Consider the following 22,677-nt stretch of genomic DNA (forward strand, 5'->3'; position numbering starts at 1 on the left):
AGGGAGATAGAATCTGCAGCAGGCTCCGGGCTCTGAGCTGTCAGCACAGAACCCCACACAGGGCTCAAACTCACAAACTGTGAGATCATGACCTGACCCAATGCCAGTTACTTAACCATCTGAGCCACCCAGACACCCCTCTTGTTTTATTTTTTAAAAACAGTGTCCTCTACTTGTTTCATAGTATCATTTTTTATCTCCCCGAAGATATAAATTATATATATGTTTAAAAATCTTTTCCTGTTGCTTAGTCTCTTTGTTTTCTCCAAGCCCCACCCCTCCGTTTTTGTTTGTTTGTTTTAGTCTGAGTTTTCCCTACTGGAAGCCTTTCTTGGATTAGCTTGTGAACTGTGACTGTTCGTTTATATGTGAGAGTGTGAAACTAAAAATACCGGTTAGAAGGTCTGTGTTTCAGACAGGTATGTAGATAGATGAGTTCCACTATGGGGTGAAGCAGGCAGTGAGTTGGATTTTTGTTGGGGGGTACCCAAGAATGAGTAGCTGTAAGTCTCTTTGGGGCTGTTCAGTCTCTCCAGAGAGGAACACTCCAGTTTTCTGTGTGGTGGGTGAAATTCTGGGTGCTAGCATCCTAGCGGCTGGGAAAGAAAAGTGGTCTCATTCTTTGGTTAGCAACTGTAGTAGGCGCACACACACACACACACACACACACACACACAAAGTTCCGCCCGCCAAAGATATATTCACTTTCTAACTCCCAGAACCCGTGAATATTACATAGCAAAAGAATAACTATTTCCTTGTATGGAAAGATGTGATTAAGTTAACGATCTAAGGAAGAGTTTATCCTGGGTTATCTGGGTGGATCCTAAATGTAATTCCTTATAGGAAAGAGGCAAGGAGAAGATTAGATGGAGGTCCACAAAGAGGAGGAGGCAATGTGAAGCTGGAGTCAGAAATTGGAGTGATGTGGCCGTAAGCCAAGGAACATCTAGAGCCACCAGAAGCTGGAAGAGGCAAGACACAGATTCTCCCCTAGGGGCTTTGGAGTATATGTAACTCAGCTGATACTTTGCTTTTGAACTTTTAGTCTCCAGACTGTAAGAGACTAAATCTATATTGCTTTAATGCCACCAAATGTATGGTAATTTGATAGAGTAGCCACGGGAAAGTCACTAATACAGTGACTTTCATTTAAGCTCTTGTTTTCAGTCTGATTTCATGTCCTGGTCTCCCCTGGATCCTCTGGCTCAATTTCTCTGGAGAAGGAACATCATATTTCCTTCGGGGAAGTTATCTGAAGAAGTTACCTAGCGGGGGAAGCATGGGAATGGGGATATCATATAAACTGTATAAATCGTCCCTTTCCCCTGTCATCTGAGGGACTTGTGCCTCCAAGTTCTGAGGCTTTTGGAATGAGGGGATGGGGTGGGGCTGTAAACTGGCTTGCTTCTTACTGGTTTCACCCACTATGGGCATTTAGGCTTCAACTTGCCCCAAACTGTGACGTTATCACTCCTGCATTTGATTTCCTTCTTCTGAAATGTGTTATCTCCCATCTACTGTTGACTTCTTTCCAATTCTCTTTGTTTTTGTGGGCTTATTTATTTTTTATTCTTTTACTAGTATTTTAGAGAAGAGAGTGTTCCATTTACATGTCTAACTGGACTTTTTTTTAACTTTTCAAACTTTTTAAAATGTTTACTTGGTCATAATGGCTTTTGGATTTTGCCTGATGCTTGGAAATAAACACCTTTTAAAAATATTTTTATGTAGGGTGCCTGGGTGGCTCAGTTGGCTAAGTGTCTGACTTCAGCTCAGATCGTGATCTCACATGGGAAATATGGGAATGAGGATCTTATATAAGCTATATAAGATCATGCTCTGTCTCCTCTTTCAAAAATAAAAACAATATATTTAAAATACTTTTATGGTTCATTAATTTACATTTCTTTTTTTTTTTAATTTATTTAGTTATTTATTTTGAGAGAGAGAGGGAGAGAGAGAGAATCCCAAGCAGGCTCTATACTCGTAGCACAGAGCCCAATGCAGGGCTCAAACCTACCATGAGATCATGACCTGAGTTGAAACCAAAAGTCTGGTAGATTAACCAAGTGAGCCACTCAGAAACTCCCAATAATTTACATTTCAATCACTGTTTGGTCTGCAATTTATTTGAGTTCATTTAATGACATAAGATCTAGCTTTTCTTTCTTTCTTTTTTAAATTAAATTATTATTTTTTTTTGGTAATGTTTATTATTTTAAAGAGAGAGACAGAGACAGCGTGAGCAGGGGAGGGGCAGAGAGAGAGACACACACAGAATCTGAAGTAGGTTCCAGGCTCTGAGCTGTCAGCACAAAGCCTGACACAGGGCTTGAACCCACAAGCCATGAGATTATGTCCTGAGCCAAAGTCTGATACTCAACTGATTGAGCCACACAGTCACCCTGTTTCTTTTAATGTGACAGAGAGAGTTCATGGGGGAGAGGAGCAGAGAGAGAGAAAGAGAGAGAAAGGGAGAGAGAGAGAGAGAGAGAGAGAGAGAATCGTAAGTAGGCTCCACACTTAGCACAGAGTTTAAAGCAGAGCTCCATCCCATGACCCCGGGATCATGACCTGAGGAGAAATCAAGAGTCAGATGCTCAACTGACTGAGCCAGCCAGGAGCCTTCACTCTTCTTTTTTAATGGCAAATAATTGCTCTAATTCTGTTCATTGAAAAATCCACTATTTCCTCACTGACTTGAAATACCCTATTTATTATTATATATGCTAAATTTTAAAAAGTTGTTGCTTTGATTAATGAGTAATATTATTTCTAACTTTGGAAAGGTTGTTTTATTTTTGTTCCCATATATACACTAGTAATTTTTTTTAATTAATAAAATTTATTTTTTACAGCAATTTTAGGTTCACAGAAAGATTAATCAGGTGCAGAGAGTTCCCATATACTCCCTGTCCCCGCGCATGAAAAACCTTCCCCACTATTATCCCACATTACATTTTTACTATATCTGTAGTTTTGCCTTTCCAGAATGTCCTATGTAACCTATGTAACCTGATAGGCTTTCACTTAGTAATATGCTAACATGGTTCCTCCATGTGTTTTCATGGTTTGATAGCTCACTTTTTTTTTCAGCACAGAATAATATTCCAGGGAGGCCTGAGTGGTTCAGTGAGTTAAGTGTCCAACTCTTGGTTTCAGATGAGGTCGTGATCTTGTGGTTCCTGTGGTGGAGCCCTGTGTTGGGCTCTGCACATACATATTTAAGTTAGATTTCATGAGATTCTGCTTGTTTTAATCTTTTTTTTTTTTTTTCAAGAGAGAGAGCACAAGAGAGGAAGTGATGGGGAGAGGGAGAGAATCTTTATTTTTTTAAGTTTATTTATTTGTTTTTGAGAGAAAGAGAATAAGCAGGGGAGGAGCAGAGAGAAGGAGAGAGAGAATCCCAGACAAGTTATGAGCTGTCAGCACGAAACCTGACACGGGGCTTAATCCTAGGAACCATGAGATCATGACCTGAGCCAAAATCAAGAGTTGGACACTTAACTGACTGAGACACCCAGGCACCCAGGAGAGAGAGAATCTTAAGCAGTCTCCATGCTCAGCTAGGAGCCTGACACAGGACTCAGCCTCACCAATGTGAGATCATGACCTGAGCCAAATTCAAGTCAGATGCTTAACAACCTGAGCCATCCAGGCGTCCCTCTTACTATGAGTTATTAAGAGTTCTTTGTATATTTTGGATACCAGTCCTTTATTAGATGTATCTTTTGCAAATATTTTCTTCCAATCTGTGGCATGTCTTCTCATTCTTTCTTTCTCACAGCAGAAGTTTTTAATTTTACTGAAGTTCTGCTTATTAATTATTTCTTTCATGAATCATGGCTTTGGTATTGTCTCTGAAAAGTCTCTGACATGCTCAAGGTCATCTGCGTTTTCTCCTAGCAGTTTTTTTTTAAGTTTACTTATTTATTTTGAGAGAGAGAGAGCATGAGCAAGTACAAGCAGGGAGGAGCAGAGAGGGAGAGAAAGGATCCCAATCAGGCTCTGCACCACCAGCACGGAGCCTGATGAAGGGCTTGAACCCACAAACCATGAGATAATGACCTGAGCTGAAATCAAGAGTTGGACACTTGATCTATTAGGCCATCCAGGCGCCCCTCTCCCAGGAATTTTGTAGTTTTATGCTTACATTTAGGTCTATGATCCATTTGGAGTTCATTTTTGTGAAGAGTATAAAGTCTGTGTCTAGATTCATTTTTTTGCATGTGAATCTCCCCACGGCAAGATCCTTAATTTCATCGCATCTGTAAAGGATTTTTGACATGTAAAGTAATATATTTAGAGGTTCTGGGGATTAGGACAAGGATGGCTTTGGGGGCAATTATTCAGCATAGCTCTGTGTTACAAAGAAGCAAGAGCAAGGATGCACCTGGTCTTGTGGAGCCAGAAGAGAAGCTATCAAGAGCCCAGGGGTGTTCTTCCCGTCTCTCCTCTCCTTTTGCCTCCAACCTTCTGTTTTGGGTTTTTTTCCTAGCAATAGGTTTCCTCTGGTTCTTGGTCCTGAGAGGGGGAAAATAGCCATAGCTTACTGCCTGAGCTTTACATGTTTCAGATCCAGTCACATGAAGAGACAAATTTATTTCTTTTTCAGACCCAACTCCTGGGGGGTTGGGAGGAATAAATCTGCTTGACTCAGTTGTCTATCTCTGGTACACTTAGCAGGTCTGAAGAACAGAGTTTTACATAGCACAAATATGGCTGCTGGCAGCCACCCATTTGACCATGTGGAAGGGGACAAAGAAGAGATAATCATTGTGAGATGGACAAATTTCCCACCATATTTACATACGTATACCTCAAACCTCTAAGCATATATTTTCATAATCTACCTGAGGAAGTTTGGTAGAACTTAAGAAGCACCAATAGATTCAGTAAGTGAAGCAGTGAATGACAAATTAATACACCTTTTGTCGATACTCATTTCTTTTATTTGCAAAGGTACAGTTTGATTAGCCAGAAAAACAACTCTTTCTACTCGCCCTCAAATAAATGACCTTAATCCAAGCTAGGGTTCTTATGCTCCTTCATCTCTCACCCTTTTACTTGTTTTTTTTTTTTTTTTTTTACTCTCTTTTGTCACTGGCCACCACCACTGGCCTCATAGCAGAGGGTTAACATGCTTGCTTATCAATTCTATCTGATCTTATTGACCACCATGGCTACTCTGGTCAGTGGCCAGCCTTAATTTGTGGCCAGCGATCAACTGAATATTTTCCCATTGTTTCCAGCTCTTTTTTCCAAATATCTCCAAATCTTTCCTCCTGGTGTACTCCTATCTGACTAATATCTGGCTTCCTTTTTGTTTTCGTTTTTTGTTTTTTTTTTAAGATCATGTATGTATGTATGTATGTATTTTTTTTTAATGTTTTTTTATTTATATCTAGGAGAGAGAGAGAGACAGCGTGAGCAGGGGAGGGTCAGAGAGAGAGGGAGTCACAGACTCCGAAACAGGCTCCAGGCTCTGAGCTGGCAGTCAGCACAGAGCCCGACGCGGGGCTTGAACCCACGAACCGCGAGATCATGACCTGAGCGAAAGTCGGACGCTTAACCGACTAAGCCACCCAGGCGCCCCTGTATGTATGTATTTTTGAGAGACAGAGAGAGAGAGAAAGAGAGCATGAACCAGGGAGGGGCAGAGAGAGGGAGAGAGAAGCAGCCTCCATGCTGGTAGTGCTCGAGGCTTGAACCCATGAACTACAAGATCATGACCTGAGTCAAAGTTGGACAACTGACTGAGCCACCCACGTACTCCTGGCTTCGTTTTTGAAAGCAGGAAGTTATGTATCATCTCAAGTTTTTACGACTTGGAGCATCACTCCTATAATAACACACACACATGCACAAACACACCAAGGTGTTTCAAAAATGGGCAACAGACAAGTGCACACATCCTTAAGAATCGCTTCTGGATAAAAAAAAAAAAATCTGAGAATACAGCCTTCTTTAGGATCCATGGTCTTCTTTCTCAATCATCTTTTTCTATTTCCCATTTCTTTTTTTTTAAGTTTATTTTTATTTATTTTGAGAGGGAGATAGAGAGGAAGTGGGAGAGGGACAGAGAGAGAGGGAGAGAGAGAATCCCAAGCAGGCTCTGCACTGCCAGTGCAGAGCCCAACGCAGGGCTCAAACCCGCAAATTGTGAGATCATGACCTGAGCTGAAATCAAGAGTTGGATGCCCAACTGACTGAGCCACCCAAGCGCCCCTTTATTTCCCATTTCCAATACTTCTTTCACAGCTGAGGGGTAGTGATCATCATGCCAAAGCTGCCCGCTGCTCAAACTGGAACTTTGCCCCTTTGACATTTTAAACTTCTTTAGCGCTTTCTTCCTCACTATCTGCAGGATATACTTCACACTGTGTTGATCCTTCCCCCACTGTCAAATTAACAATTCACTAAAAAACAAAAACAGAACCAGACTGGTGAACACTCCACTATCCTTCTTAAGTAAGTCAGGAACAAAAGAAGGGGTGCAAAGGAGAGCCCGCTCCCTACGTGCCTCGCCCATCAAGGGCAGCCTTCTGACCACCCCCTCCCCACCCTCTCTGCGGTTGCTGGCCTGGCTGATGCAGAACTGGGTGATCCCTGGGTCTCCTTTCCCCTGTCTAGTTACTACCCTCTTCAAAAGGGGAAGTAGGTGCTGAAGTCCTTCCTTTGCCAAACCTCTATCAGAGCCTTTTGCCAATAAATAAGGGAGCCAAACATGAACTTCCCAGGCCAATGACAGTCCCCAAACATTAGAACAGATCTGTTTCCTGGGGTCACAAAGTGAGGACAGGAGGCCAGAGTGTTCCCCTACATCCCACTGCCCTTGGTAAAAGCAATAAAGATTAGTTTGGTTTTCATTAAGGAAAAGGTACTCATTCCCAGAAGGAACAAAAATCTTTTGTGATATCATCATTTCGCTATAATCCTAGATACTGAAAGAACACTTAAGCTTTTTTTCCCCTTTAATTTAGTCACATAAAAAAAAAAGTAAACTCTAGGGGTGCCTGGGTGGCTCAGGTGGTTAAGCGTCTGATTCTTGATTTTGGCTCAGGTCATGATCTCACAGTTACTGGGTTCTCACTGGCAGTATGGACCCTCCTTGGGATTCTCTCTCCTCTCTCTCCCGTACTCATGCTTGCTCTCTCTCTCTCAAAATAAATAAATAAACTTAAAAAGAAAAGTAAACTCTATACCCACTGTGGGGCTTGAATTCAGGACCCCAGGATCAAGAATATATGCTATACAGAGATGCCTGGATGGCTCAGTCAGTTAAGTGTCAGATTTAGGCTCAGGTCATGATCTCATAGCTTATGAGTTCAAGCCCTGTGTTGGGCTCTGTGCTAATAGCTCAGATCCTGGACCCCACTTTGGATTCTGTATCTCTGTCTCTCTCTGCCCCTCCCCTGCTCTCGCTCCATCTCTCTCTCTCTCTCTCAAGGATAAACATTTAAAAAAAAAAAAACAGATGTATGGTAGTGATTGAACTAGCCAGGTGCCCCCACTTAAGCTTCTTCTACTCCCCTCCTTATTCTGGAGGCTAGCATTGAACCCTTCATGCATCCCTTTGGCACTATCCTGGGTAATGATATAACCAGCAGAAGCCTCCAGCAATCTCCAGGGGAGTCCTGTGGGATAATACTTTCTTCTGTGAATTGGGGACAAGGAGCAGATCTTGGTCTCCCTCACAGGAACTAAAGACCTTAAGGATTTGGGTCTGATGTCCTCTCAGCCGAGCCAGTTCAGGCCAGTACCCCAGTGGGTGCATGTTTGAGGAGCTATGGGTAGGTGGGAATGCCTGTGATGGGGAGTGTTTGTAGGGGCCTGAGGAAGTCTGAAGCATCCTGGGAACAGAATGAGCTGGCCAGGCCCTGAGCCATCTCCAAACCCCTCCCACGGTCTCCCGTCACTAACCAGTTCCAGCTGTGCATGATCCAGCCCATAGCTTCCCATCTGGCTTCTAGGAACTCATGACTAATTAAAGGAGTGTGTGTTGGGGGGGGGAGGGTCCTCTTAAAAACAGAGGTTTCCAGGGTAACAGCTTGGAAAACTCAATCCCATTCAGCCTGGGAAAGTTCCCTCTCTTCCCATTCCCTCAGGGCTCCGGGGAAATAGGCCAGAGGCTAACACCACATTTCTCGAAATCAAGAGCAGTGTCTGGGCTGGTGAGTTATAGCTTATGTTTTTCTCACCTCCAGTTTCCAGTTTCAGGCCCCAGATTTGCCCTTATACTAGGATGTCCGGCCCTAGGGGCCACCCCATTCGGGTAAGGTTAGCTGTCGGAGATGGTGGGTGATGGTTTACACATGGGCTTCTCTTGGGCTTAGAGACTTCTACAAACTTTTGCCCCATAGCCCCTGATCACTAGAAAATACTCTCAGAATCTAACCTACTTCCTCCTGCTATAGTTTAAAATATTTTAATTCATAATATTTCTATACAAATTCTTCCAGCACAATTTGTGGGCAGAGCGGGGAAACTAGTTTGCAGGAAGGGAGCAAGCAAGCCGATGAACTTGGGAGTTCTTTCTCCCAGACTTCCATTGTCTTTTGGGGGCAGGCAGCCCACATGTCCTAACCCTTTGCACACAATCCCTATATCTCCCCCAGTGAGAGATGACATATTCAGAGGGAAAAAGAGCTGCGTCAGCCTGGCTCAGAGGGTGGGGGCTGGCGGAAGGGGTGGCCACCATGCCCTTATGGGAACACTTAGTCATGCAATCCTTGTCCAGATGCCCGGCCTGCAGCTCTTGGTTCTGTAGGGGGCTTTTGTTTGGGTGCCTGTGGAAACTCTTGGGAGGCTGCAAACATCATCAGAGCTTGAGCCCAAGGCTCTGCTGCTTCCTAGCTGTGTGCCCTGAAGTAACCTACTAGACACTCTGTTTCCTTTTCTGTAAGATGATTAATACCAGCCTGGTTGTTGAGATTTAAATGAGGTAAACTATTTGGCGGCCTTTACTATTTTACTCTAGTCTCTCCCGGCTCCTTAGCATCTAGAATGTGGTTCCGCCCCCTAGAGCCTTCCGAGGCAGGCCAGAGTGAGCTCCCACCTTTCATAATAATAATCATCTCACTAACACGCTGTCACAGTCTCAAGCATTTGTCCTGCTCATTTTTTTTAATGTATTTTATTATTTATTTCTAGGAGAGAGAGAGAGAGACAGCGTGAGCAGGGGAGGGCCAGAGAGAGAGGGAGCCACAGACTGAAACAGGCTCCAGGCTCTGAGCTGGCAGCCAGCACAGAGCCCCACGCGGGGCTCGAACCCACGAACCGCGAGATCATGACCCAAGGGAAAGTCAGACGCCCAACCGATCAAGCCACCCAGGCGCCCCCTGCTCTTTTTTTTTTTTTTAAACTTATATGAAAGAGGAGGGAGTAGTCGGCTATCACATTCATCTTTTTTCTTTCATATTCTCCCTGTTTGTATCCTCCTCTCTCCCCACCACCCTCAGCTCCTGTTCCTCCTTTGTTATTTTTACTATTTCTTATTGCTTTTTCTTCCATCCCAGCCACAGTCTCCAAGGGCGGAGTCTGGGCAGGCGGAGCTAGAGCTGAATTGGGAACCACAGAGTTTCAAATAAATGCGTCAAAATGTTACCAGCGGCTCTCTTCTGGGTAGAATTGACTGGTGGTTTTCGTTTTCTTCCTTGCTTATTCTGGTATTTTCCAAATTTACAATATTGAGCAAAGGATAGCTTTTATTCAGAAAAAAGAAAACTTTAATCAGAAAAATATTATAATATTCAATTGGACCATGTCTTGTTCTGAAAAAAAAAAGTGGGAGTGAAGAGTGGAGGGTGGAAAGCAGGAGAGAAGGGCAAGGATGAGAAAGAACTCTGCAGGGGGCTGAATGGGAGCTGGTTCTTAGACTCTGTCATTTCCTGGGGACATCAGCCTTGGTGAGGGCCTCAGTCATGGCCTTTGTCACTCATAAGTCAGAAGGTCTCTGTCCTTCCTTGCCTGTCACTGGTCATTTGGGACTTAGTCAGCTGATTGTTACCCAGTTGAGGGTTGGATGGGTCAAGGGGATCAGCATCATGGAAGGAAACAATATGAGTCAGGCATCTCCCCCACCTCAAACCTGGAGTGTGAAGGGTCCCCCCTGTAGCCTGCCAGCCTTATAGCCTAGGGTGTGGGGAAGGGCTCAGAATTGGGATCCTACTGAGAACATGAGTTCAGTAACCCTTTCTCCCAGTCTTATCCCTACTTCCCTGCGCTTTTGAAGGATATGCAAACGTTGTATGATGCATAAGTGATAATGGAGCCTTTAGCGGCTCCTAAACGATTAAAAGAACAAAACTCTGAAAGCCATCAGTGTGGTACATGGAAAGAGTATGGGTTATGGAGTCAGCAGAGGGATTCGAATATAGCCTAGATCAACTGGCAGCTCCATGGCCTCAGTCAGGTTCCTTCTCCATTTCCTCTTATAAAAAATGTCAAAAAAAAAGGGGCGCCTGGGTGGCTTAGTCGGTTAAGCGTCCGACTTTCGCTTAGGTCATGATCAAGCGATTCGTGGGTTCGAGCCCCGCGTCGGGCTCTGTGCTGACTGCCGGCTCAGAGCCTGGAGCCTGTGACTCCCTCTCTCTCTGATCCTCCCCTGCTCACGCTGTCTCTCTCTCTCAATAAATAAAAAACATTAAAAAAAAGTCAAAAAAAAAAGAAAAAGAAAAAGAAAAAGACCAGAATAATTCCTCTGTCCTAGGAAGGTTGTGAGAATTAAACGAGAGAATGTATAAAAACCACCCAGCACAAAATGTTTTAAAATGTAAGTTTTTCAGGGCTCAATCAGGGTGGCTCAATCAGTTAAACGTCTGACTTTGGCTCAGGTCATGATCTCAGTTTGCAGGTTTGATGGCTTGGAGCCTGCTTTGGATTCTCTGTCTCCCTCTTTCTCTGTCCCCCCACCCCCCCATTCACGCACTCTCTCTCTGTCTCTCAAAAATTAAAAAAATATTTTAAATAAATAAAATGTAAGTTTTTCCACTTCTTCCTTAAATAGCACTCAAGACCCCCTCTAAACTCTGGCTCCCAATCACTCTCCCACTCCAGTTATTTGTTTGACAAAGATTCATCACGTACCACCCGAAGCACTGAGCTGGCCTGAAGTAGGTACTAGGGACTCAGTGGTGAGTGAAGCAGTCCAGACCCTGGAAACCACTCAGTGAGCACAGCGACTTTTCTCAGCTCTGCACGCTTACTCAAGGGCTGCACTGTCCGTGTCCCTTGATACTGTTTTACTCCATCCAATTCTTTTTTTTTTTTTTAAATGTTTTATTTATTTCTAGGAGAGAGAGAGACAGACAGCGTGAACAGGGGAGGGTCAGAGAGAGAGGGAGTCACAGACTGAAACAGGCTCCAGGCTCCGAGCTGGCAGTCAGCACAGAGCCCGACGCGGGGCTCGAACCCACGAACCGCGAGATCATGACCTAAGCGAAAGTCGGACGCTTAACCGACTAAGCCACCCAGGCGCCCCTTACTCCATCCAATTCTTAGCTAGGCTTCAAAGCCTGGGTTCTTGGCGAACCTCCCCACAGTCCCATGATCCTTAGGACGGGGCATCTCCTGCCTGGCATCCTGGTTCCCCTCATTTTGGGTACTTGGGTCAGCTTTGCCCTATCCACAAGCTTCCTGTGTGCAAGCTCTGGCCTTTTACTTCTTGTGCTTTTGTTAACCCCCACCCCCACCCTGACATTACAGGCTCATGAAGTGCTTGAAATAATGACTTTTTATTAAAGCAGACAGAAATAGGCTTCAAGAGCATTTAAATCCCCAGTTTGGTCTTGGGTACAGAGAAACAGACCTCATCTCTGACACCTGAGCACCTAAGCTGCTTCCTACCTCTTCACTTTTATTTTATTTTGTTCCTATCCTAAAGCAGACAGGGACCCATAAAGGTTGAAGATGAGGGGTTTGCTGCCCAGGGTTCCCGGGGCACAGGAACGTCCAGCTCCAGGGGATAGCCATGGTCCCCATCCCTAGGCTCTGCAGAGACTCTGCTTCTCATCCTGACAGGATGCCCACCCCCGGGGCAGTATGAAAATCTTCCCATCTTCCCATCTCCAGCAGAAGACCCTGCGGGGTGGGTTGGGGGCCCATCTTGAAGGAAGCTCTCTGGCAGGGCAGGGGTTAATGGAGAATTGCAACATACCTCTGGGCTGAGTCACCTCCCACTGCCACTCCCCCCAATTTCCCTCCCCTGAAGTTTTATAAAGAGGGCCAGAGACTGAAGAGTGGAAAGAACTGGAGGCAAGAGCCCCCCCACCAAACCCTGCTCCCCAGGCTCCCAGAAATCTCAGGGCAGAGCGCACAGACAGCCTCTGGAGTTCCTGTCTAGTGGGACTATGAACTGGCAGGGGCTGTGGCTGGGCTTCCTACTCCCCATGACAGTCTCAGGCCGGGCCCTGGGGCCTGCAGGGAAGGAGGCAGCGGTGGTGAGTTCCACACACCCCCACCCGGGAAAGAGGGACCCAGGCCTAGGAAGGGATCGGGGTGCTGTGCCGCAGTCCCATCCAGGCCTCCCTCCTGACCTTCAGTGTGCCTCTCCCTTCCTTCCTCTACTTCATGATCTACTGCGGCCCATCTCCCTCTCCTTGCCTCTGTTCCACCTGAGCCCTTTCCCTAAGGTGTCTCTCCTTCAGTCCCTCCATGTCTGTCCCCTCCTAGCCTTATGGATGTGTTAGGTCACTGAGAAGTTCTACCTTAAGACTAACTCCCTTTTTATTCTGCTTACCTTGACCCCATCATAGGATTACCTGTTGCAGTATGGGTACCTACAGAAGCCTCTAGAAGGACCTGATGACTTCAGGCCAGAAGATATCACGGAGGCTTTGAGGTGAGAGGTCATAAAGCACATGCCATAAAGGTCGAGGTTGCAAGGTCATCTTTCCCTCTTCTCATCTCTTCCTCTCCCCAGGCTCACTTCTGCCTGACCCAAATCCATGTCAGGGAATCTAGGGAAGAGGACACTATCACAGTTAGGGTGGTGGGGCATGGAGTGAGATGGGGATTCAAAGATGATGAGCAGTCCCTGGATCTTGGATCTTCCTAGGCCCTAAGCAGAGCTTTGGAGGCTCCATTCCACATCATATCCAGTATAGTATTAGTGACATCCCACATGAAGTATCATTTGTATGTAAAACTATGAATTGAGTTGAATTGGAGTGGAGTTGTTGACATGATGTTGCTTTATGTAGACATTTAATTCAGCAATTATTTATATTTTGAAGTTGTCTTTTCATCTTTTGGATCTAATGGATAGTTTTTCTTTCTGCTCTCAGTTGTGTTCACAGTCCCTTGAAAAACCATGATGCCTGTAGTGCCTACATGATGAAATTGCCCTGGAGCAGGCTGGGCTTGGGGGGAGGGGGGGTCTAGCCAGGAAGAGAAGGCTGAGGGAAGACAGCCCGTCTGGTGGGACCAGAGGTGGGAGAGTCTCCAGAGCAGGAGAATGGGACACTTCCCCAGAAGAAGGTTAGAAATTATAGGGGAAGAGGGCTACACCTGAGGGAAACCTTACACAAATAAGAGACTGAAGATGGGGAGGTGAAGCTGGAGCATCGCAGAACAGGAGAGAAAGTCCTAACTATGAAGACTGGATACTAGAGTGACCCCATCAAGCTTCAGAGATTCTGTGCCATTCTCAGCTACCACTGTGGGCAGCAGGTGGCCAGAGGGCTCTCCCCAGTTTCCAGTCATTTCAGATTCCCCTGTCCTGCTGTGCCCATCACTCTACCTCTTCTCAGAGCTTTTCAGGAAGCATCTGAGCTGCCAATCTCAGGTCAGCTGGATGATGCCACAAGGGCCCGCATGAGGCAGCCACGTTGTGGCCTGGAGGACCCCTTCAACCAGAAGACCCTTAAATACCTCCTGCTGGGTGAGGACTGAGACTGGGAAAGGGAGGGAAAAGAGCGGGTGGCATGGCTCTGGAGTCCAGGTGACATTGGGCCAGCCTGGCCCAGCTCAGTGTTGAATGGATGATCATCTGTGATTACCTGATCATCACCTGCCTGGAGACATAGCTTTGCTGAATGTCCAGACTCAGAGGAGCTCTCTGGGGCTCACAGGGGATCTGTGTTTCTAATCTGTTTTCTGGTCCAATAACCAGGCCGCTGGAGAAAGAAGCACCTGACCTTCCGCATATTGAACCTGCCTTCCACCCTCCCACCACACACAGCCCGGGCAGCCCTGCTTCAAGCTTTCCAGTACTGGAGCAATGTGGCCCCTCTGACCTTCCGGGAGGTGCAGGCAGGCTGGGCTGACATCCGCCTCTCCTTCCATGGCCGCCAGAGCCCATACTGCTCCAATTCCTTTGATGGGCCTGGTAGGTACCAGCTCTCGGTTCCCACCTCACAGATCTCGAGATTATCTCTGTCGCATTGAGCAGTGGCTCTGGAACCTTAATGTTCAGTCTGCCCCCTATGCCCAACTGCACCCTACACTCTCTAATCACCTTCTAATATTCCCTCGGGGAGCAGTTGGTCACCTCCCTGGGGCCTTATCAAGCCTCCTCTTTGAAGCTTATGTCTTATTCCTTGGTTTAAATTCCCCTGCTCAAGGCACACCTGAGAGAAGATTGGGCCAGAGAGAAGAGAGTGGTTGGGAACTACAGAGACAGAGTGATGGGCATCCCACAGAGAAGTGGGTGATGACAAAGGGATCTGAAAGGCGAGAGAGAAGCATGCAGGAGACTGAATATAGATGGAATTTTAAGGGAATGGAGAAATTGGGCTTTATAACAGGCTGGGGTTACTCTAACCTAGGAGACTCTGACCTCCTTCCTGTCTACCTTTGTCTTTGTCCAGGGAGGGTCCTGGCCCATGCTGACATCCCAGAGTTGGGCAGTGTGCACTTTGATGAAGATGAGCTCTGGACTGAGAGGACTTACCGTGGGGTGAACCTGCGCATCATTGCAGCCCACGAACTGGGCCATGCCCTGGGGCTCGGGCATTCCCGATATACCCAGGCCCTCATGGCCCCTGTCTATGCTGGTTACCGGCCCCACTTCAAGCTGCACCCAGATGATGTGGCAGGGATTCAGGCTCTCTATGGTAAGTCTTTCCTCCAGGTGATCATGAGGGTCAGTGTGACCAGCATCTCTTCAGGCTTGTAGAGACAGGTCTAACCTCCATGGTAGGAAATGACTTGGCTTCTTCTCTTCCTCCTACCCAGTTATTCAGGCATCTTAATTTTCAGGAGCTATTTTTCTGACACTTCCATGTCTGATCATCCTTCTAGCCCTCTCTCCCCTCTTACCCATTCTTGGGAATGAAGAATGAATATTCCAGCAAACTTCTTCCCCCTTTCTGGTGCCTCTCGACACTAAAACTTGTCTCCCATTGATATCAGTATGATCTTGCCTCCTACCAAGAAGAACTTTCCCCTTTATATGGGGCCTCTGAGCCAACCTTATAGATGAGTGGGGAGGTCAGGTGCTATGAGTTCTCTTTGAGCAGCATCATGTTACCTTGCAGGCAAGAAAAGCCCAGAGACAGAGGATGAGGAAGAAGAGATGGAGCTCCCCACTGTACCACATGTGCCTATAGAACCCGGTCCCATGCCAGACCCCTGCAGTGGTGAAGTGGATGCCATGATGCTGGGTGAGGCCCTTCCCTTCCAGGCAGTGGGCAGTGGTGGCAGCCTGCTGACTTGAGATCTGGACAAGTGGGAATGACATGGAACCTCAGCATGAGCAACAGAGGTTAGATACCCAGCTGAGGTTGGTGGCCATGGAAGAAGACATGTGGCATGGGGAGGGAGGCTTCAGAGCCAAATTAAAGGTGGGTTAGGTGGGCATTTACCTCAGTTGCCTCCCTATAAGGGCCACTAAAACATATCTTTTAATATAGCAAGATGGAGAAGACTATATTTACTGCAATGTCTATTAGAGAGGGTATTATACTTGCAGGGAAGGACAACTTGGAGGCTATTGGAATGGAAAATGAGGTCCCCAAAGGAGAGCAGCTATTTGCAGGGCTTTTGTTTTATTGAGTGGATCAGAGCTAAATTGCTCTGAACAACAAAGAGGCTGAAAGCGGAGTCTTCCTTTTCTACTCTAATCTTCTCTTTGAATTAATGTCGAATGAATTTCTGAGGAACCAGCCTGTGGGATAAGGGCAAATTATCAGCTTGTCTGAGGTATCCACAAGTCTTATGTGACCCATGTCCTTTTGACTTTTTGACACACTTTTGCTCTCAGGGCCCCGAGGGAAGACTTATGCCTTCAAGGGAAATTACGTGTGGACTGTGACAGATTCGGGGCTGGGTCCCTTGTTCCAAGTGTCTGCCCTTTGGGAGGGGCTCCCAGGAAACCTAGATGCTGCTGTCTACTCTCCTCGAACACAGTGGATTCACTTCTTTAAGGGTAAAGGGACTAGTTGACAGTGTGTTACCTGAGGAGGGCCTACCATTAAAGAAGCCATGAAAGGGAGGGAGAGATAAGTTCCTGGGAGGGTGGAATGGGAGAACCGAAAGATATCACCTGAAGACAGAGATAACTTGTTCTTTCCTTACATGCTCTCAGGAGACAAAGTGTGGCGCTATATTAATTTCAAGATGTCTCCTGGCTTCCCCAAGAGGCTGAATAGGGTGGACCCCAACCTGGATGCAGCTCTGTATTGGCCTTTCAACAAAAAGGTGTTCCTCTTTAAGGTATAAATTTCAAACCGAGGGCAACTCCCTTCTTAGGAGGGGTGGGCTACCTCACACTGAGAAGCCAACTTGCTCTTGAAGGGAGATCATCTGCAGTTGCCCTGGGCTGGAGGTAGACCTCTGGGGATCCTTAAGCTCTCTCCTCATCCTCTTCTCTTCCCTACCCACCCCACACCTAGGGCTCCGGGTACTGGCAGTGGGACGAGCTGGCCCGAACTGACTTCAGCCACTACCCTAAACCAATCAAGGGATTGTTTACAGGAGTGCCAGACCAGCCCTCTGCTGCTATGGGTTGGCGGGATGGCCATGTCTACTTCTTCAAGGGTAAACAGTACTGGCGCCTCAACCGGCAGCTTCGGGTAGAGAAAGGCTATCCCAGAGATACTGCCCACAATTGGATGCACTGTCCCCAGACCTCAGACAGTACCCCATTAGGTGGGAGCACCGCTTCTTCAGGCACTGACAACCCAGCCACAGGAACAGTCTTGGATACCACTTCCTCAGCCATACTTACCACCTTGAACACTAGCCACTCACCCAGAGACCCAATCTTGGACGTTATCCCCTCAGCCACAGTCTCCACTACCCTTTCATCCCCTGGTAATGTCACCCTCCCAGGGGCTCAAGATGTGAATCAAATGTCTGCTCACTAGGCAGGAGGGATGCAGCAGGGGCATGCCATAGACCTCAGGCCTCTAAATGTGCCAGCTCTAGCCACTGCTCCTCTGTGCTCTTTCCCTCCTGGGCAGGGACTCCCTAACTCTGGGTCAGCCCTCGACTCTCTATATTTTTTCTCCATCCTAGACAGCATTTCCAGCTGTGTTATCTATTCTCTGGAAGACAGTGGTAGAAGGAAAGAATCACTTAGGCCCTTGGCTGATAGGCGGCAAAGCTGGGAAGCTAAATGCCTGGGTTCTGTTCTTCCTAGATAAAGTGCCAGGAATCAGGATGGCCAGTAAAATGAGCAAGGGCTTTGGAACCCTTGAGAAACACATTTACTTGCTGATGATTTTGGGCAAGTTAATTAACCTCACTGAGCCTCAGAATCGCCATCTGCAAAATAAGGTTGATACCAATCCTGCAGGGTTATCACATTAAATGAAATACTATTTCATTTGTATACGGCACAGTGTCTGGCACATTTGTGCTTAATAAAGGCTAACTCCATGTTCATTTTGGAGGACTGAACAGTTCTTCCTCTGGCTCTGTGTGTGTGTATGTGTGTGTGTGTATGTGTGTGTAGCTGTGTGTACAGTAGTCTAATCTGATAGGGGTAGTTTTATCAGATCTTTAGGGGACAGAGGACCTATCAGTCTGGCTAACTGGGGATGAAAAAAAAAGAACAGCAACAGCAGAGGCTGGACTCTCTGGTTCAGTGTTCAATGCCATTTTATTCACGTGCTCCCACATTCTCTTCCCTCCCATCCTAGCTTTGTTGCCCAGGGGAGGAATATATCTTCCTTCGTGCTGTCTGGAGAGCCAGGAAACAGACTCCGAGCAGGAGAATCAGAGGAGGGACAGTTAGAATGGGTTAGTGGGTGGGACAAAGTTCTAGTTAAGGAGATTAGCATCACGTACAATGAGAAGCAGAGAAGGCACTTGTCTCCTGTGCAGCCTTGAAGACCAGGCTACTTTGGGCAAAAGGGCAAGGCTGTGGCATGTGGGCCAATGCTTTCTCCTTGGGGCACGTAGCCAGCTTTGGGGAGAGACAGGTGCTGCGCTATACATTGCCCTGGGGTCTTCCCTACATTAAGGAGGGAAAGGGAAGCACCATGGAGGACAGTACTCCCAACTGAGGTAGGAGAAGGAGGCTTGAGCCTATGGGATTCAGGAGGAAAGGGTAACCAGGAAGCCAACTACCCTTTAAGGAGAGAGGCCTAGGGATCAGGTGATTCGAGAGCTCCTCTGTGCCCTACTCCCCATCAAAAAGCTGTCAAGTGCTCTAGGGGGCTTCCTGATTTTCAATAGGTCCTAAAACAACACCCCCCCTCATTTACCATTGTGAGGCACACCAAGGCAAATATATAAGAAGCTATTTGGGTAAGGGCCCTCCTTGGTTTGGAGGGAATTAGAAAGTCAGTTACTTTAGGGACCAGGGCACCTCTATTATTGGACAGAGGTAGGTTCTCATACTTCCATTCTTCTCCCCTCCCCACAAGATTCTCCTTTATCTGTCTCTGAAACATATCCCTACAGGGTTGGTCTGGGTTGGAGTACAGATTCTATCCCCAATCTGAGAGGTGGGGAAGTTTGTGTGTGGGTCCTATGGGCTCAGGCCTTGCACCTTTGGGTGTCCCCAGGCCCTTGCTGGGGTAGAAGCCTCAGTGGAGGTTTAGGCTCAGGTCTGGGTGGAACCAGAAGGTGTGGTAAGGGGTACAGTGGAACCACAGTCAGAATCCAAGTCCAGGACGGTGTGGGGGGCCGTGGCCTGGGTTCCTGGTCCCAGTTGGCGCTCTCGAAGGCTCTGTAGATAACTCTGGAGAGGCATAGGGCAGAGAGGGCAGAAGGAAGGGCCTAGGTCAGAGCCCCACTCCCACCCTGACCATCCCTGAGTGCCCTCTGCCCCATCCCCAGGTGTGCCCTTCCCCTCACTCACAGGAGCCAGACTATCAGCAGGGCTCCGGCCATTGTGGGGGAGCTGGCGCCGGTAGCTGCCCTCACAGAGCCCCATCCCAGGGGATGTCCGGTGCCACTTGGCCTCTTGCTGACGGATCCGAAGGAGTTGAAGATGCCTTCGCTGGTGGCTCAAGACCACTGCTTGGGAGGGGGCAATACAGACTCAGAGAGGCCTCTTTAGACCCTGAATCCCACCCCCAAACACACTCACCCTCTAGAGAAACCTATTTGGTCTCCCTGTTCTGGTGCTCTCAAACCTCATCTTCCCCTGGTTATTCTAAAAGAAACCCTTCTTTGGAATCCTCCTACACTTTCCTCCCGGACTTCCCTGAGATATTCCTTTCTTTCTGTAACGGTCCTCAGTAACTAATTCTTCCTTATTCCCTCTAACAATTTTTCCTCATTCTCACCCAGACCCTTGGCTCCTCCAACTCTAACTTTCTTTCATTTCTTTCTAACCCTGCCCCATTCACCTTAGACACCTCTACCCTCTTCCCTCAAGTGTATTTCCCCCCTTCCCTCCCATCAAGTCTGGGAACTGGGGACATGAGAAGGCACAGGTTGGCTGCTTCTGTACCATGGCACTAACTCACCATTGGCGTGGGCTCCATGTTCCTCATCCATGAGCTTCCACTGAGCCAGGGCCCCAAGGGCCCCCAGGGCTGGCCAGGTGCCCAGCAAGACCCAGCTATACCAGCAGAGAGGAGGCAAGGCTGGAAGTGCCTGCAAGCGTTGGCCCAGCCGACTGCCCAGTGCCAGCCCCTCTAGGAAGTAGTCAGCACAGGCCACCAGCACCGCAGCACCCAGCAGGGCCGTGCCCAGAACTGTGAATGGACGTGGCCACCGAAGCGTGAGCAGGGCTCCCAGCAGTGCCAGCCCCACCAGCCCCCCAGCCGGCACCCAGGCTGAAGGTGGTTGGTAGATGGGCTCTGTGCCCAGCAGGGCCCCGGCACCCAGGGTTAGGCCTAGCAGGAGACCAGTCAGGAAGAGCCCAACGCTGCGAACCAACATGGTGACCAGGCCACAGAGGAGTCCGATGCCCAGCGCAATGCCCGCGCTCACCTCCAGGCTCAGCTGTGTCTCTAGCACTCGCTCCTTGTGGCACAGCAGGAAGATCACCAGAGCTCCTGACAGCAGGCCCGAGAGAAACATTACTGCCTTGAAGCAGCGGTAGCCTGGGAAGGGAGGCAGGAGGCACTGAGAGACAGAAAGGGGGCATCTACAGGCTCTGATGAATTAGAAGGGAGAGGAGTGGCTAATGAGGAGCAGAAGACAGGAGCAGCAACCGAAGGACCACAAAGCAAGGGGTAGAAAGGGACCATCTCAGGGAGGGCAGGGACCTTTCAAAACCTGTGAGGGGGTGGGAGGAAAAATTAAGGAGATAAGATGGATATGTTGAGGGGAATAACCATAGACAGAGGGCTTAGTCTTTCCAGGGATGGCAGAAGGAATCAGCACAGGCTGATTCAGGTTATTGGGGGAAGGGCTGAAGGAGCCTTAAGCATGAAGGCTAATGTGGGAATACGGAGTTTTGAGGTAGAAGGGAAGGGGGAAGCAAGTGATAGTTGCCAGGGGTCAGAGTTAGGGGGCATGGATGTGGTGGGGAGGGGATGGACAAGAAGAGCTGGCAAGAGCAGCAGGGGCTACACTGAAGGTAGGCATTCCCTGATAGAGGAGTAGAGGTAGCCGAGGAGCAAAGGAGAAAGTTCCCATCATCCTTGAGGGTGAGAGTCTTGGGCAGCTGCCCCCCAGAATCCTGGCCCTTCCCTCACCGAAGCAGCAGTAGATGATTCCAAAGCAGCAGCAAAGAGCACACACCAGGGCCGGTGCCAGTTCAGGATTGTCCTGAGGTTCCAAGACACATCTTGGGTCTGGAGGCTCTGGGAGTTGTTGATTAAAGGGCCTGGGGTCAGAGGTCATGGCCAGGGGTAGCAAGGCTTCCTCCATGGCCGAAGACAAGATGATCACAGAGGGGAAGGTCAGTGTCAGCTCCTCTCATCCATCCATGAATGTCTTGAGGGGGTTGGGAAACCTGCAAGGGGGTAGGGGGAAGGAACTCAGGTGCCCATGAATCTTGAGGATTCTGTACCTTCCTCTACTTCTTATGAAGAAAGGCCCATTTCAGGAGGGAGCATGGCCTTGTTGGGGTAACTGAAAAAATCTACAAGGGGAGCCAGCTGTCTCTTTACTAACCCCTGAAACAAGGACACTAAGTGAAACTTAAACTAAAATCTTATATAAGGTAATGAGACTTTGTTCCCTAGCCTTCTAGGGTAGGGAGAAGTCAGAAGTCCTACGTGGGTGGAAAGAGGGGCCCAGGGGCATTAGTGGGACTGGGCACTGAAGGTTCAACAGTCTGTTCGAGCTAAAAACAAAGCTTGCCCAATCTGCAGCTGGGACTCAAAATGACCCCATTGGACTGGAAAAGGTGGGGTTAATCCAGGGAGGTGGAGGCGAAAGAGGAGAGAATGAGTCATAGTGGGGTCTCTGGACAGCTGCTCCAACCCCAGGGTAGGAAGAGGGGAAAAAAGAAGCAGATACCAAAAAAGTTTGGGACAAGGAATCAAGTAGAGACAATCCTCACACTTTGTCAAGGTTCTGAAGCCTCGGCTTCATGGGGAGATGGAGTTAGTTGGGGGAAGGGGCATCCGGCCACAGTCCAATTCCCATGGTCCCTCTTGGACTAAGCAGGCACCTTGCCCACAGACATCTCACATCCTGGTAGCCTCTTGCTCCTCCCCTTAGGACACTGATGGGACTTTTCTTAACACCCGCCCACCCTTTCACCAGGGGTGTCAGGGTTGCCAGTGGGATTTGAATTCAGTTCCTGAAAGGAGAACACCAAGGAGGGGCTGGTATTGGGGGCTGTGGGAACAGGGTAGGGTGGATGCAGGCACTTTCATCTGTCTTCTTTTGGACATCAAGATCCTAACAGGCTGGAGGGTTGGCGTGGGGAATCCCTGGGGCTCCTCACCTCAATCCGTTTGGAAGTCAGGGACCCTAAATAAGGAGAGGGTTGGGGAAGGAGTGTTAACTACTCACCACCCTGCCAGGGCTCAGGAGAGGACGGGGTAGAAATGCTTCCCTAACCCCCCTGCTGTATCCTCGCCAGGAGGTCCTAGGCGTCGGGGCGGCTGTCGGGCGTGGGCACCCCCAGGACCACTCTGTTCGTTGCCCCCCTAAACTCTTGCAAGTCGTAGACCAAGCCCTGAGAGCTAAATGCAATCAGTCTAGGGGGTGGAGGAAGGGGACAGGGTGTGTGTGTTGGGGGGGGGGTGACATCACGGGGCGGGCCCCTCCAACTCTTTCCCCTATGTGTGGGGGGAACTCAGTTTGCCCACTGCTGTAGGCTGGGACCTGAGTCGACCCCAACCATAGCAGGGAAGGGTTTTGGGGGAACCG

General features: G+C 48.2%; 2 protein-coding genes across 4 annotated transcripts; one reads left to right on the top strand and one right to left on the bottom strand.

The window, feature by feature from the left end:
• Window positions 1-12,269: 12,269 nt before the first annotated feature.
• MMP19 (matrix metallopeptidase 19) lies at window positions 12,270-17,812 on the top strand. The gene is made up of 9 exons (XM_039216883.1): window positions 12,270-12,443; window positions 12,759-12,844; window positions 13,755-13,885; window positions 14,117-14,332; window positions 14,814-15,059; window positions 15,483-15,608; window positions 16,208-16,372; window positions 16,532-16,659; window positions 16,839-17,812. Exons 1-9 carry the CDS (start codon window positions 12,354-12,356, stop codon window positions 17,310-17,312), a joined length of 1,662 nt encoding a protein of 553 aa, XP_039072814.1. The 5' UTR covers window positions 12,270-12,353; the 3' UTR covers window positions 17,313-17,812.
• Window positions 17,813-18,030: 218 nt separating this feature from the next.
• Window positions 18,031-22,504, bottom strand: LOC120219896 (transmembrane protein 198-like). 3 transcript variants are annotated; one of them, XM_039216797.1, is made up of 5 exons: window positions 22,318-22,504; window positions 21,048-21,307; window positions 19,869-20,450; window positions 19,256-19,413; window positions 18,031-19,135 (listed from the first exon to the last, which is right to left on the bottom strand). In XM_039216797.1, exons 2-5 carry the CDS (start codon window positions 21,220-21,222, stop codon window positions 18,998-19,000), a joined length of 1,053 nt encoding a protein of 350 aa, XP_039072728.1. In that variant the 5' UTR covers window positions 21,223-21,307; window positions 22,318-22,504; the 3' UTR covers window positions 18,031-18,997. The 3 variants fall into 3 exon arrangements, with proteins under 3 accessions (XP_039072728.1, XP_039072727.1, XP_039072729.1); XM_039216796.1 differs by having other exon boundaries at window positions 19,256-19,416; XM_039216798.1 differs by lacking the exon at window positions 22,318-22,504 and having other exon boundaries at window positions 19,256-19,416; window positions 21,094-21,158.
• Between the last annotated feature and the right edge of the window lie 173 nt (window positions 22,505-22,677).

Source organism: Hyaena hyaena, unplaced genomic scaffold (genome assembly GCF_003009895.1).
Source record: "Hyaena hyaena isolate Hyena2069 unplaced genomic scaffold, ASM300989v1 scaffold_655, whole genome shotgun sequence".
Lineage (NCBI taxonomy): Eukaryota > Metazoa > Chordata > Mammalia > Carnivora > Hyaenidae > Hyaena > Hyaena hyaena.

Bases quoted from the DNA above. Each gene is read 5' to 3' on its own strand.
- LOC120219896 (XM_039216796.1), bottom strand. From the start codon at position 21,222: ATGGAGGAAGCCTTGCTACCCCTGGCCATGACCTCTGACCCCAGGCCC. The intron at 20,451-21,047 runs GTGAGGGAAGGG...CTCCCTTCCCAG, and splicing joins AATCATCTACTGCTGCTTCG to GCTACCGCTGCTTCAAGGCA. The intron at 19,417-19,868 runs GTGAGTTAGTGC...CCCCCTCCCAAG, and splicing joins ACATGGAGCCCACGCCAATG to CAGTGGTCTTGAGCCACCAG.
- MMP19 (XM_039216883.1), top strand. From the start codon at position 12,354: ATGAACTGGCAGGGGCTGTGGCTGGGCTTCCTACTCCCCATGACAGTC. The intron at 12,444-12,758 runs GTGAGTTCCACA...ACCCCATCATAG, and splicing joins CAGGGAAGGAGGCAGCGGTG to GATTACCTGTTGCAGTATGG. The intron at 12,845-13,754 runs GTGAGAGGTCAT...ACCTCTTCTCAG, and splicing joins GATATCACGGAGGCTTTGAG to AGCTTTTCAGGAAGCATCTG.